Source organism: Amblyomma americanum, chromosome 6 (genome assembly GCF_052857255.1).
Source record: "Amblyomma americanum isolate KBUSLIRL-KWMA chromosome 6, ASM5285725v1, whole genome shotgun sequence".
Lineage (NCBI taxonomy): Eukaryota > Metazoa > Arthropoda > Arachnida > Ixodida > Ixodidae > Amblyomma > Amblyomma americanum.
This window is the reverse complement of record NC_135502.1, coordinates 95886982-95902224: the sequence shown is the minus strand read 5'-3', so window position 1 is coordinate 95902224 and position 15243 is coordinate 95886982. Positions and strand designations below refer to the sequence as shown.

Below are 15243 nucleotides of genomic sequence, written 5' to 3'. Positions count from 1 at the left end.
CCTGAAGACATAAAACTGTAGGTAACAGTGACCCTAAAATATGGGTTATGTCACTGTAGTTCCGCATAAGTCCTCTGCAATTCCACTGAATTAAAAAAAAACCATGTTTATGTTTTTGAGAAGAAATGAAGCGGGGTTTACTTATGTGGTGGGCCCGTTATGAGGGGCCTGTCTTTTTTCCGCTCAAGAGAGCTGTTCCGCCTCTGTAGTGGAGGCGGAGTGGGTGCTGTATCCATCACCTCAACCGAGGTGCTGGAGGACCACGGAGGGGCCGCGGTTGTGTTAGTTTCAGGCCTCTCCCGACGGGGGGAGGTCCTGCGGGATGCCGACCCATGGACCGGCGCTCCCTGCTTTGAGGGTGGCAGAGCAGCCTTCGTTGTTCCTGCCTGGGGCGTGGATGGCCCTGCCACTGGCTCTGTGAAAGCAGCCTCGGCAGGTGCCGTAGTGCTGTGTGGTGCTACGCCCCCGCGCACCACATCAGCGAAGTTGGGTTTTGCTGTGAAAGAGAATGTGTTCGTAAGCGCAAAACGCCTCCGTGCTTCTTGGAATTAAATGTTTTTTTTTGTCTTTGTGGTAATTATTTCCTTTTCTTTTTTCCAGGACGGACATGCCCTGGAGTACGCTGCATGGTCTCCTTCGCAGTTTGCGCAGCGCAGTGCTGCGTCACATTCCTCAGAATGCTGGTCTTTCGAAGCGCATTTCGCGCAGGTTTTGCGGCCGCGGCAACTTTGTGAGCCGTGGCCAAACTTTTGACAGTTGAAACATCGGCGGGGATTGGGTATATAATGTCTGACGTTGACTTTCAAGTATCCAACTTCGATCGTTTCGGGCAAGGTACTGGTGTTAAATGTGAGGACCATGTGTTTGGTATCTATTTCTTTGTTATCCCTGCGGATCTTGATTCGGTGAACGTCGATTACATTCTGGTCGGTAACCCCTTCAAGCATTTCAGCTTCTGTGAGATGGATAAAGTCTGATTCAGAGATTACACCTCGGACTGTGTTTAGAGATCGGTGGGGGGTTACAGAGACAGAGATGTCCCCTATAGACGCAATGTTGGAGAGTTTGGAACACTGGATGCTGTCGCGCAGCTCAAGAAGTAAGTCGCCGCTGGACATTTTTGAGACCTTGTAGCCAGGGCCCAAGGTATCAGTTAAGCATTTTGACACAAGGAATGGGGATATTATTCTTGCCTGTATTCCGTCACTTTCACTGTGGATTACGTGGAACTTTGAAAATGTTTGTCTCTTTTTTGAGAAAAAATCAGCTGCTTCGTTCCGCCCTCTTTTTAGAGAGCGATCAGGTTTGGATAAGGGTGGAGCCATGAAAAAATTTAGTTTTTCGGTCATGGTGCCAGCCACCCACCACGGAGTCCAACAAGGGGACGGGACAGGAACTTGAAAGCAAGTCCTGCCCACGCCAGCTGTACACCTCAACTATAACCAAATATGACTCAACTCAGGGTAGTTGGTCACACAAGGTTGACCCTCGCCGCCAGGAAAACAGGAAAAACCAAGAAGTGAGTAGGATATAGGAGAGTTGTGAAACAGAGATAGGAAAGTGAAAGATGGAGAGGATGATAGGAAAAGGCGACTGCCGATTCCCCCCGGTCGGGTCAGGCAGGAGGTGCCGTCTGCAGGAAGCTGGGGCCAAAGTGGTGTGTTGCCTCCGTCAAGGGGCCTTAAGGGTCCAAACGCTCAGCATCGGCTCAACCACCAGGATCCCCTTTTCCCCGGACACGGCGATGCCACGCACGACGAGGCGCGGGTGCTCGGGTCCGTGGTGATGCACAGTTCACCATCATCCCCTTGCGGGGATGTCCCTGCGGATGCTCGGGAACCCGCGGTGTCGCCACTCACCGTCGCGACGCCTGCAAGCTGCAGGCGCCCCCCTGCGGGGTGAAACAACTACAGACCGACGGCAAAAAGCTGAGCTGAGAATGGGCAGCACACAGACTAGGCTCTAAACAGGAATGAAACTATATGGGAGTAGAAAGGAAGCAAGCTGTCATATAGCACCCTCCTTTATAAGAACAGGGTATGCTGCCCAAGTTCCAGAGTAGATTTCGGTAACTATATATATGAAATGCTGACTCTCGGCAACGGAGGCATATTCCCACTGTAAATCGTAGTAATTTCATGGAGCTAGCAATAGGAGAAGGCTATTAAAAGCTGCACAGCAAGTCTTGAGATCAGCAAATAGAGGAGACAGACCTGGGTTAAAACCTTCGTAACCGCAAGAGCTATGGTTTCTTTGAAGAGGGAATTTGTTTCCGACGCCAAACTTAAGTATTCCGCATTTTTAATGATGGAAATCTACCCCAGGATTTGGGCAGCATATACCCTGCCAAGAAAAGAGTGCGCGCTAAAGGAGAGCTTACGCCCTTTTTAGTCCTTTTGTGTTTAGAGTGTGCAACGGTACAAAACTTGAAGCTACAGGATAACAATATCGTTGACCAAGCAGGCTGTAGGCCAGCATGGTGTTCATGCCACGAGCATGCATGCGTGTCTGCAAAGCGTTGGAGAGGCGTGCTACGGAAAGGCGAAACTTGGCGGAGTTGCTTTGTTGTGGGCACGGTGCTTGTACCTGTGCAGCTTGCATGTCTAACCCCCCGCCGTGCTATATAGAGCGGAGCAGTTGCTTTAAAATTTCGTTTTTTTTTTTGTTTTTGCTCTGGCAGAAAACGGCTCGAGCACTCTAGACAAGCCTGCCTATGGCTCGCGTGAAAGTATCGGCACAAAGCGCGGCCTCGTATAGCATCTGTCGGAAACTTCGAACGGAAATGGAATGCTCCACATCAGCAGGAAGTTATCCGCCACCCGTGACAAAAATATACATCCCGAAGGACAGTCTCGCCGCTAGAATTCGCAGGACGTGCACAGACCCAAGCTGCACTGGTAATGGTGAATATAGTAAAATCTGAAGGGTTTCAGCGTACTTTCAAAAGCCTTTCCGCATCAGGGAGACTGGTTGGATATTTTTTTATTCACCCCCTCATAACCCTGCGGGCAGCCCAATGTTGTCGGCTACCTCTGTCCCGTCCTGTTTTGCGTTTTGCTCCTCACAAAAACACAGCATTGGACAAAGTTTATTTGGCAACTTTGCTTCTAGAGCACAGTCAAGGTGTCGATCGCCGCCGACAGTTGCTGTCACTACAGAAACCAAGCGTATACTCGCAAATCATCATCATCATCATCAGCCCGACTACGCCCACTGCAGGGCAAAGGCATCTCCCACATCTCTCCAATTAACGCTGTCCTGTGCCAGGCGCGCCCACCATATGCCTGCAAACTTCTTAGTCTCATCCGCCCATCTATCCTTCTGCCGCCCCCTGTTGCGTTTGCCTTCTCTTGGAATCCACTCCGTTATCCTTAAGGACCAGCGATTATCTTGCCTTCGCGTTACATGCCCTGCCCAAGCCCATTCCTTCCTCTTGATTTCTACTAGGAGGTCATGAACCCGCGTTTGTTCTCTCACCGACTCTGCCCGCTTCCGATCTCTTAACGTTGCACCTATCATTTTTCTTTTCCATGGCTCGCTGTGCTTCCCTTAACTTAAGTTGAACCCTTTTCGTAAGCCTCCACGTTTCTGCCCCGTAGGTGAGTATCGGTAAGGTACAGCTGTTGTATACTTTTCTATTGAGAGATACTGGTAAATTGCCATTATGATCTGGGAGAACCTGCCAAATGCGCTCCACCCCATTCTTATTATTCTAGTTATTTCGCTCTCGTGATTCGGATCTGCGGTCACTACCTGGCCTAAGTAGACGTATTCCCTTGCCACTTCCAACACCTCGCTACCAGTTGTAAACTGCTGTTCCCTTCAAAGGCTGTTGAACATTGGTTTCGGTTTTCTGCATTATAAATTTTAGATCCACAGTACTGCTTTGCCTGTCTAACTCATTGATCATGTTTTGCAGTTCATCTCTAGAGTAACTTAGCACGGCAATGTCATCAGCGAATAGCACATTACTAAGATAAGAAGGATCTTGGATTCTGCTGTTTTATTCTTATGCGCATAAGTATGCGTGCGGGGTTTTATTGTTTTAGTCGCTCATAACTTAGCGTAACTGGTTAGTTTTATTTATGCAGTAATAATGTTCAGAATAAGCCCGCATTTTTTTTCTCACGTTTTTGCAATGTACGAGCCAGTAACGACGATATGCTGGATGTCAACTTTTATTCAAAGGTTTCCATTAGCTAAGCATTGCAGGACTAAACAGGGCTTGCCGCATATCCAAGGCGTGCTTCAGCTACGGTAATTTATTTTACTGGTAACGTACAGATGTTACGGATGCGTTTCGTATTCAGATCAAGCGCGCGCACAAATTATAGCTACTCTCTTTGCATCATGTCATGTAAAAGACTGTCCATTTGCCAGGGCTATGACATTACACTAGTGTTTTTCTTTACCTGCGAGATGCACTAAACATTAGCTTATTTAATTACTTGAACAAGCAAGTTGCAGACGCTGGCCGCCAGTCCATATCTTCTTGCACAGAAGGCGGTTTAGCAACACACCGAGCTGACTGAAAGCAGACGACATAATGAGCTCGGCCGAAAATCCTCAAAGGCCACGTATACCCGGCCATATCTGGCCGATATGCCGGAAGATTGGCGGGGTTTGTAGGACGTCAGGGCAACCGAGGAGCCGCTGTACAGGCTATAGCTATAGTACACGCAATCGTCGCGCCGCTCTTACACCAGACCCGACAATCAAGTCGCTCAAGCAAAAAACAAAAAGGCATGCCCAACCAATAAAGAGTGCCTCCGCTTCTCGGAAGATCCCCACCGTGCGTCACACACACACCTCAGACGCCCGCGTCATCTCGTATGATGTGCGGCAGTAAACACTAAAGAAACAAGCGGTCCTGTCTGCGTCCGCGCCGTCACGTGCTTTTTCCGCCCGCTGACAAGCCATGTACTACTACGCGGGGCGTATACATATGGTCAAACTACGCGCGCGCGTACACACGTGGCCTACGTATTGCGGTCTCTACGACCCCGGACGGCCGCGAAACGTGTTTTGTACGGGAAGGCCACGCCAAGCGCGCATACGGCCAACCACGCTGTCGACACAGACTGCCTCTCTCTGCTAGTTTTGTCCCTGGGGCTGAAAGCGTCCGGTTTTGAACAATAAGATGATTGGTTAATGGGATTTAACGTCCCAAAGCAACTCAGGCTATGAGGGACGCCGTACATGGGCTTCTAGCATTTCTCCGCCATCGCAACGCCACCGCTGCGGGCGGGATCTGACCCGCATCTTTCAGGTCAGCAGCTGAGCAAGATAACCGCTGAGCAACCATGGCGGCTTTTTGAGCAACAAGTGTCACTAGAGAACGCGAGGCGTTAACTTAACGATTATAATTAAGATTATCCAATATAACAGATTGCCCTGTATGGGAACAATGCATGGAAGTGCACAGAACACCCTGTGCATAAAGTGGTAGCAAAAGAGCTGCGGTACCTTTCTATTCCAAGCAACGAATGGTGTGTGCCCAGTGGTAACGGGAGCTACCAAGCCCTAACAATTACGCTCTGTGCACAGTCTTTAGTTATAGTTCCCTTTTTATAGTTCCCTTTTTGTTTCCTTCCTCGTATGAGAGGTGTGACAGTTTTAGATCGATGTAGCGCTCCAGAAATAACGTTACTGCGTGTTGGAGGTACGCATACAATGAGCTCGATTTATCTTAATTTGTCACCGCCATCGACATCAATCGGGACAGTATGCAGCCGAGTCCTTTAGAACACTTACAGGTCGTCTACCTCGAGCGTCGTGATGACGCCTTGGACCGGAGCGAAAGGACAAGAAACTGCTCGTATCAAGAGGACCGCCAATAATTTGTCGGCCCGGAGTCTTGAAGACTGCTCGAAGGTCACGAAAATGTCACGTAGGAGCAAACAACACGGCCATATATGTACGATGGACAAGCACTTACCTAATTATTGTCACCAATGTTTGAACTTCTGCGCTGGAGCCCCATTCGAGACGTCGCGGGTGTTTTTCAAACCATACCGTTCGCACCAAGCTGGTCGAAAAGCCGCGCATCGGCACGGCATGGCGGAACGGCCAATTCATGCGAGATCAGTTAACCGTGGTTTGCACCGCCCATTCCCTCAAAATTTGCAAATAACCTGTTGAACCAATCATAACGAACAAGCTTGCATCTCAATCTCATCCAATATCACTAAGAGGTTCACAGACATATGCTGGTTAGTACGTCAGCAAAGATGCCACGAATCTCCGTTACACAGTAGCAGCCTGTAGGACGCTGCGGCTTTCAAGCGGGACGCGTAGTTCCATAAAAATGCGTTTCAGGCTTCATACCTCATCTCATCAATTATAAAGGGTGTCCCAGCTAACTATAGCCAAGGTTTAAGAATACGCCGAGTGATTCTAAAACGACGCTACCAAAATGCATGTTGCTGGCGATTGCATGGAGCAACTCACACTGTTTATTATATTGGGCTTAATTGCATAATTAGTCGAGCTTAATTAACCAACTTCGCAAGCGAAGAAGATAGACGAAAAAGTCCAATGAGAAAGTTGTAGAACAGTCCGCGAAACGTCCGATTGAAAAGTTTTGAACTTTCCATCTATTACGTATCAATTTTTTTTTCCTCACTGCGGATGCCCGCGAAATGCAAAAATAATACCACGTGACATGGCCGCTTGCGCATCGCGATAGCAGCGCTCTCAAACGTTCTGTGCAGGAACGAACAGATCATTTATCCCGGTGTGCTACCGTTTAAAAGGTGACAGGGAAGCGACGCAGCAATTGGCTGAGCGATTTACGCCAGCGGTATGCTTCCCTTGGGACGCTCGATGATAGCGACCAGTGGACACAGTCCTTATCGCTTGCGCTCGCGTAATCGCACAGCCAGCACCTGTGTCGCAGCCCTGTCACCTTCTAAGCGGCAGCACACCGGGCTAAATGAGCTGTTTGCTTGTTGGGCAGAAGGTTTGAGGGCACTACAATAGTGGCGCGCCAGCGGACATCTCCCGTGGTATTTTTTTTTTGTATTTCGTGGGCATCTGCAGAGAGCGAAAAAAAGCCGATACGTAATAGATGATAAGTTAAGAACTGTTCGGTGGCACCTTTCGCGGACCGTTCTACAACTTTCTCATTGGAATTTTTGGCCTATCTTCTTTGCTTGCAAAGTTGGTTAATTAATCTCGACTAATTATGCAATTAAGCACAATATCAAAAATAGTGTGACTTGCTCCATACAACAGCCAGTAACATGCATTGAGTCGCGTCGTCTTAGAGTGCCACGGCATATTTTAAACCCTGGCTAAAGTTAGCTGGGACACCCTGTATATACAATAGCACCAGTTCCTGTGATAGCGAAAGCTGAACACGAAAGTGGTAATGCCTCGAGCCATAAAACGAGTGAGTTGCTTATGCAATCTGAATCAAGGATAATATTTACAGCTCATTAAGCGAGGGCGCTTATGCAATGTCTCGAATTAATGGGACCGGCCGTTCATGATCAGATTTATTTCCTTGTGGCTATAGGGGAAACTGGGGTCGCACCGACGGAAAAGAAGCACGCACTAAAGTAAGAGGGCAGATCTATAGCGTATACGTACGACATTAACATTCTTTGGCACGGACCCGAAAATTGTGCTTAATTAGAGTTTATGAAGGGTTTCTGAACGACCGCGATGGCGGGCTTGATTACTGCAAGGGCACAGACAGGTGGGGGGGGGGGGGGGGGGCCTTTGGGGGCTTTCATATATTTCGCGTAATTCCCTGCAGTGTTCTCGAAGTTGACAGCGAGCGACTCTGCGCCGTCATTCCCAGCGAGTTCAGACGGCGTAGCACCCCTAAAACGGTGCAGCACTCACAACACGGCGTTCCATGGAGCGATATCTGGCCGCCACTGATTTCCAAGACAAATTTTGAAAGCTATCAGTGCAATGCTGTCTCTGAGAATAACAAGAAAGAGGCGAAAGGCGGGAGATTAAGGCGACCCAAGCCGCACGTGGCTTCATACTGACTGTATACGCCTGTCTCTCTTCATATCTGTCTCTCTCCTGATTGGACCAGACACAACCTCTGCCTCTGCAGCGTTGCGCCGAGCTTTTAAGAGTAGCACAGTGTCTCGTGAGGGGAAGGGGAGCGTGGGGCGCTTTCAACTTTGCCGACGTATAACGCTGACCCTTCCGCCGCCATCGGACGACATACCTGGAGTGGCGCTTCATAATCTGCTTGTTCGCAGCTGTGACGTGCGCAGAAAGTAGAGGAAGGAAGAAATGATGGCTGCAGCGCTATCTTGACACTCGAATCCGCATCAAAAGGCCAAACCGCAGCGATTATCGCAATTCGGCGTACCCGTCCGACACTTGAATGCGTGAATGAAAAGATCTGAGCGCAATCTGAACAAGCGGGAAGTTAGAATAGCTTGCGAGACATCTGACCTTTTGGAGTGGCACTCAAAGCGACGATATACAGAAACCGCGAAGAGCCCTTGATACCTCCGATGCAGGTTTTTAAGATTTTGAAAACCCCCGTGGGGTTGACTAAAGTCTTTGTAGGGTGCGGCTGAAAGACTAAATATGAGAACCTTGATTAAATAACTCAAATAAACAAGGCGAAATCTGCCAAACGAATTTGCATATGAATGTCTTCAGTGGCAGGCGTCCTTTTGTTTTATGAAAATGCTTTCACGGAAGACGAGATGTGAACGAGTAAGCTTCAGCCCTTCATTAAACGGCCTGTTGAAACCGTATTTTGAACTGATCAAAATTTCTCCTGCGTCGTATATGAATGTATTCTATTGGTGCCACACTTTTTCTCCACGTTCCCTTGAAAGCAAATTGAGCTGCGACGCGCTAAATGTCAGAGTAGCATCTATTGATTGCATGTGCCCTTCATTACCTTGTACTCACAACATCGTGAATACTCAGTGCTGACGCTTTCTGCGCTAGAAAATAAACGCATTACTGAAGCAGAAAAACCGCCTTCCTTTTGCCACTCGCGAATGAATGCACTGAGGACATCCGGAAAAATGTTTTGATAGCGCTTACAAAATTGTGCTTACTGTGAATGTATCGGATATAACATTCAGAACATATTTCGCACCGCTGGACAAGACTATACACCGCATCAATGTACTTGCACATTTCCTCTTATCATCCCTAGATCTCACTCTCAAGGTTAAGCGCAAAAGAGCTCGTGTGCATGTCTGTACATCTTTTTCTGTCTGCCTGTACGTGTTTCTCTCTCTGCTTGTATGTCTTTCTGGCCGCGGGAACGTACCTATTCCTCTGTCCGAGCACTTTTTGATCAAACAGATCTGTTCAAGAATGTACTGCGTAGCCCGCACGAATTGTTTCTAGACCTTCAACAAAGCTTGATTCTTCTAGTTGGACCTCTTCGAATGGAAAACTTGAGCAATCGATGCTGTTCCATGATAATCTAAATCAGCTCTCATCGGTGATTTGATCATGTTTGGAGAGTAAGCAGTACACCATATGCTCCCAATTTAGATGTGCGCTGCGTTGGAGAGGCTGTCGCGAGGACTGGCGGGAAAAAAATTTTGATATGTCCGTTCCCAGTGCCAAGCAGCCCTTTTGTTTCTGGTAGCTCGTTTCGCCGTGGTGCCGCGTTCGCATCGTTGGTTCCTTGTGTGTCGTCTGGTCGGCTCGTGATGTGCACCTTTATGGCATAAATGCAAGAATGAATAAGCCTGCACACTATATCGACCAGTGTGCACTATATGGCATCCAAAAGTGTCCTGTGGCGATGACACAGCATCGCCACACGGGCACTTCAAAGCACCCTCTGATGCAGTCCTTGGTACCACAATTCCCGATGCGGTCGTACGCTGGTTCCTAAAGCGATCGTACGACCGTCCCTTAAAGGGATATTGCATTCAATTTTAGTCGGCCTAGTTCTGTACTGGAATGAAAGCTGGCGTTCCCAAGTCGACTGAAACCGCATCGCTTTTTTTTCCACAAAGCCAGCGGAAGGCACTTTTAAGGGGCGGGTCGACCGCCTAATGCCACCGCAGCGCCATTTTGGCAGTCTTTTATACCTGTGTTACACGGGCGTTTTCAACGACAGTTCAGTTAACCGCCAGTTGAGGATTTCAACTGCCGTTGAACTCAACTGGAATCGCAAGCTGTTACACGAGCACTTCGCGTTCAGTTCAGTTAGCACTCTAACCACATGAGCTCGCGTCTAGAGCGAAGTGTAAATAAGAAAAAAAGCAGTGCGTGCATTTTTTTGTTGTTGTAAATGATCGTAAAGTATATATTTTTTACTGTAGTGAAAATTCTTTTTGTGTATTTTTTGCTTTGCGGTAGAAATTTGCAGGTGCGAAGCACACTGAGCCAAGACAATCCAGTAAGAGGGCAAGTTTTTCGGTCCGTAGGTCGCCATCTTGTCAGTTGGCCGTTCAACTGGGATCCCCGATATCAGTCGAACTCAACTGCCGTTGAGATTTCAACGGCAGTTAGCACTGCCATGTAACACCGCTAACTGCCGTTCAGTTCAACTGAGAATCAACTGAGCTGCCGTTGAAACCGGCCGTGTAACACGGGTATTTAAACGTTTGTTCGGTATAACTCGTAAGATATCGTTGATACCTTCCGGTCAACGCGCATGCGCACATGCACTAAAAACACGTCCTGCCACTGGCATCATACATTCCTGGAGTCTCTTCGTTGTGCTTCTGCAGCGTGCGGCTTGTTACAAAGAACAGGTTATAAACGCCACAAGAATTTGCCGCAGGCGTTATGCGAGCAACTGCAAAAGTTTCGCGCGTTGCGCATTTCACGAAGAGACCCGGTTAGTCTGGAATAGTGCAGTCGACTATATCTGACATTCCATTCTGGCGGCCGGCGTTGAAATACATGAATGTCATATTTCACCGAAATATCTGGACGTGTATCATTTTCTTAAGCGAAAAATTCTGAGCACGTGTGCTAAAAAAAAGAAACAGTGCAAAAGACAAAAAAAAGTCACCGAAGACACTTAATACGCGAGGTTTGTTCCCCTGACGGTGACACGGCCAGAAACTTTCTGATCAGGGAAGGGCGATAAAGATAAGGTCAGATTTGCCAAGCTGTGCAGCGAGTGATATCGGGAAGGGTGAACCTCCTGTCCATTTGGCGTCAGTCATGTCGAACTGTTGTACATTGAGCTCCATTTTGCATTGCCTATTCTGGTTTAAATTTTTACATCACAAGTTTAGTTTTTCGGTTTAAGAATTGAAGTTAAATTACTGAAAGAAGGCCCCGTCGAGGAGACTTTATTTGCAACAAAGCCACATAAATACTCATCCTATCTTTACGCCTTGAATGAACGCCAACATAGCGCCGCAGGCTTATAAATAAATAAATAAATAAATAAATAAATAAATAAATAAATAAATAAATAAATAAATAAATAAACCGCAGTTCGTCAGGCCGCTGCTGACATACTCGTAGTTCTAGCTAATACGTCGATGTGGCGTTGTAAAAATAGTGCATTTACTTCCGTTTATCAAACGGTTTAATGAGTGAAAAATAACCGCTAGTACACTCCGGCAGCAAACAGCTGCTCCTGATCGTTTTCGACCGCACCTCGGTCGCCCACAGACGTCGGCAAGCCGCTCGCCCTCAAGCGGCCTTGGTTACGGCAGTAAACCTTTCCTGTCCTCCGCTGCCAGCAGTCGACAAGAAAAAAAAAAATCAAGCAAAGCGCTCACCGCCGTCGTGAAAACTCAGAACATGACCTGAACCCGCACTCGCCACTCAGATCATGATTTGAATGGGAGCCCGAGTGAGACCGCCAACCTATTTCTTGGTGACCGTAACCCAGGACAGCAGCGAGAAAGGGATGAGAACCGAAGACCGCTGCTTCACGCTTCCAAAGTGCGGCCGACTTCGTACACAAACAGCACACTTTCCTCCTCTCCTAACAGCCTTTCCTGCAGTGTAGGAACAACTCATCTCGTCCTTACCTCCCGCTTTGCCCGGAGGATATTTATGCTTGGCCACGGCTGGTCCCCAGCTTCAATAAATTCAATCCGAGCTTGTGTAGAGCAGGGTCAAACTATAGCGTGACGACCACTATACGGCGAAAGTGCAGGCAGCGGAAATAAACATTATCATATTCTTGCGTCGAACAAAAAACCAACTGTCATGTCCTTTCGCAAAATATGTATTTTTTGAACTTTGGATATGCATCAGTAGCGCCGGCCATTATTTATCTGCCTACAATTTGCATTGCTTACACAGGCCTTTAAGAATTCATTTGCATCACCTCGAAGACGGGAGGACTGCATTCGCTAAGCCTACGATCATGAGCAGTTCCCACTCTTTTGCGTACCTTAGGTACCGTCAAGACATCGAATTCATTGCATCTGGGAATTTTACTAGTTAGTCTAGTCGTCGCGTCTCCACGGGTGCAAAGTGGTATTAGTCACTCAAGGGTTGCAACTCTGACGAAGAGCGAGAGCAAAATTGACATTTGCACGAAGTGACAGTTAGGAAATCAAAATCCGACAACAGTTTGGGCTAATCGGATACTTGCCAAAGTGAGGCTAGGTGAAGTTACGGCCTTGAAATTGCTAAGAGATGGAAATGAACTTGGGTGGGCCGTTGAGGGTTTGAAATTACGGGGGCTAGCCACCCGCCCATTCATATGAGGATGGCCCCCAACCTTGCAGCCTCTGAGCATGGGTGGATTACAGAAATTAGTTTTGAACAAGTAGACCGCAGCGGCCTAGCCGTTTGAGCATCCGCCTCGCATGCGGGAGGTGCGGGCCGGGGCTCGATCCTCAGTCCCGCCGGGTACCCACCGGTGATACAGTGGGTACAAGCTTTCCCCTGGTCTGGTGCTATGTTTCTTTGGGGTGAAATGCTTGGGAAATGGGTCTTTGACCCCACCTTAAGCAAAAGAAAAAAAAACGTGCCATGGCGCTCTTTGGCCACAGATGCCCTTGCGCGATAAAAATTCATTGCCATCCTCAGTATTGAACAAGTCTATAAAAAAAGCTCGCAGTGCCGGAGATTATGTCGGAATTGTTCGCGTCGTTCTAGTCCTGTCACGGTTTCGTTCGTTAATGTGCATTCTGTAGAAGGAACGCAATAAATGTGGACGAAAAAGAATACAGTCACTGGAACGGAACAACTCGCTTGAGAGGATGTCGCAAGAAATGAACTCAGCTATTCACAGTAAACTCCCAAAACTGCCGCAAACTGTATTTTTCCGTGACGATGTGTTTGACTATTTGGTTTCGTTTGCACAATAGATAGCAGATTTCTAGTCGCATGCGTTGAACATTTCCTTGTTCCTGCAGCATAACGCAAGTTCTTACTTCAAACCAGTAACTCTGAAGAAAAGTTTGGGCTGTGTCAAACTGAACATTCACTGGTGATGACACTGCCTACGATTAAACTTCCTATGTAGCGTGCGTCATTGCGCGTCACTCGCTGATAACGTTAAAACAGGTCGAATTAATCAATAACTGCACTAAATATAAATACACTAAAAGAAATGCTAAAAAATAAATATGAATACTAAACATAAAGACCAGCGATACTACCACGCCAATAAACACATGTGCATAAATTTAAACGGACACAGTAAGAACTGGAACAATTGCACATAACGAAAAAGAAATCGAACTGATTGTCGTTCTTCGCCGTGATATACAACTTGTGCACGCATCTCTACCCAGGTAGCACCGATCATAAGAATGATATAAAAAGGTTATGGAAGTTGCCGTAACGTTTTGTGTTATATCGGAACGTTACATTTATTTTGGTTTTACGGGGATTTAACGTCCCAAAGCGACTCAGGCTATGAGAGACGCTCGAGAATGTTACATTTGTGCAGTATAAAATGTAACTAATGTTAAGAAAATATTATTCCAATGTTTATGTCTAGCATTACAAAAACGTTAGAAAGAAAATACATTAAGAACATACAAATAATGTTTTACCAAAACAAAAATGCAACATTGTTGTAATGTTTCGGTGCTATCTGGGTACTTAATTGGTACTGCATCGGCCCGTATGTGAGGCCATCGCTCGCGGATGGTGCAAACTGACCCATGTCGTTTCTATAGATGACAGAAGCCAACAATAGGGGACAACAATAGGTGCACTTGCGCATCTGTAAAGGCATCGTGCTGTGCAACGCAGTGCTAAGGTTTTTTTTTTTTTCGGGCAAAACATTAGCAAAAGACACCGAAAACGAAGACGAAAAATGACACAAACCTGCGCTAATCACACTTCAATTACCAGGTGAAGTGTGCAGAATGGCTACGCTGTCCTGGCACAAGAGCAGGTTGAAAAAAGCGCGCGCAGAACGTCAAGCTTTGATAAACGAACGCCGGTCCGCGATGGATGGCAATACGCGCATTGGCATTTCTGGAGCCACCTTACCTGTGCCTGTCAAATTTGGCGAACTGCTTCCATTCCTCGGGGTTGCTTCTGTACGATGACATCAGCTCATGCACGTACTCGACGTTGATGCGGTCGGCCTGGAACACGCGGTGTAGCTCGTTGATGAGCTCCTTCAGCGAGGCCGCGCACGGCGGCTTGGACGAAACTGGGGCGCTTCTCGTCTCCATCGGATCACAACACGCGCGCGTGTTCGTCGCCGGGGATTTTGGGCGCTTCTGGATAGCGCACAATTTTTTAAAGGGCAACAGAGAGGCTGCACATGCTCGAGATTAGCCGTGACGTTTCCGACCGGCTGTTTCACTTGAACCAATCACACGCTGCGAGAACCTCGCGGCTCACGCGTCCGAGAGGCGCGCGCGAATGCATTCAGTTTCGGTTTCGATGCAGATCCTTGTGGTAACCCTAGATGTGCTGTGCTGCCAGAGTTTGCTTCATTTCAAGCTAGCCAGACGTTGGCTTTATTCTAGCAGGATCACAGTCAGTAACTATAGTGTACTATAAAGTAACTAAAACAACTAAAACAACATGCTAAGCCTAGTCTAGAAATCAATAATTACTAATTAGCAATAGTAGATATTTCTTTGCGTCATCTATGCTGTTTCTGCCTTGAAGGTGATATTACGGTGCAATAAACACGGGTGCATTATTTGACACCTAGAAAGTAACTTGAAAAATATGTCCTTCAAATATAACTACACTTGAATTAATGAAATAAGCAGTTATTGAGTCCTGAGAATGCACTTATGGAAACTAGTGCAGTTGCATTTTGAGGTAATACTCGGCAATCTGTGCACAAAACTGCCTAAAGTGCGCAAAATTTTCATTTGCCCTTCGCCA

At 47.3% G+C, this 15243-nt stretch overlaps 1 protein-coding gene across 1 annotated transcript in view; it reads right to left on the bottom strand.

Moving 5' to 3' along the window:
* Positions 1-14649, bottom strand: part of LOC144093880 (cysteine dioxygenase type 1) — a 71597-nt gene extending 56948 nt beyond the window's left edge. The window contains exon 1 of the mRNA XM_077627622.1: positions 14386-14649. Coding sequence (XP_077483748.1) covers positions 14386-14573 — 188 coding nt within the window. The 5' untranslated portion in view covers positions 14574-14649. The remainder of the gene's footprint in view (positions 1-14385) is intronic.
* Positions 14650-15243: the final 594 nt, after the last annotated feature.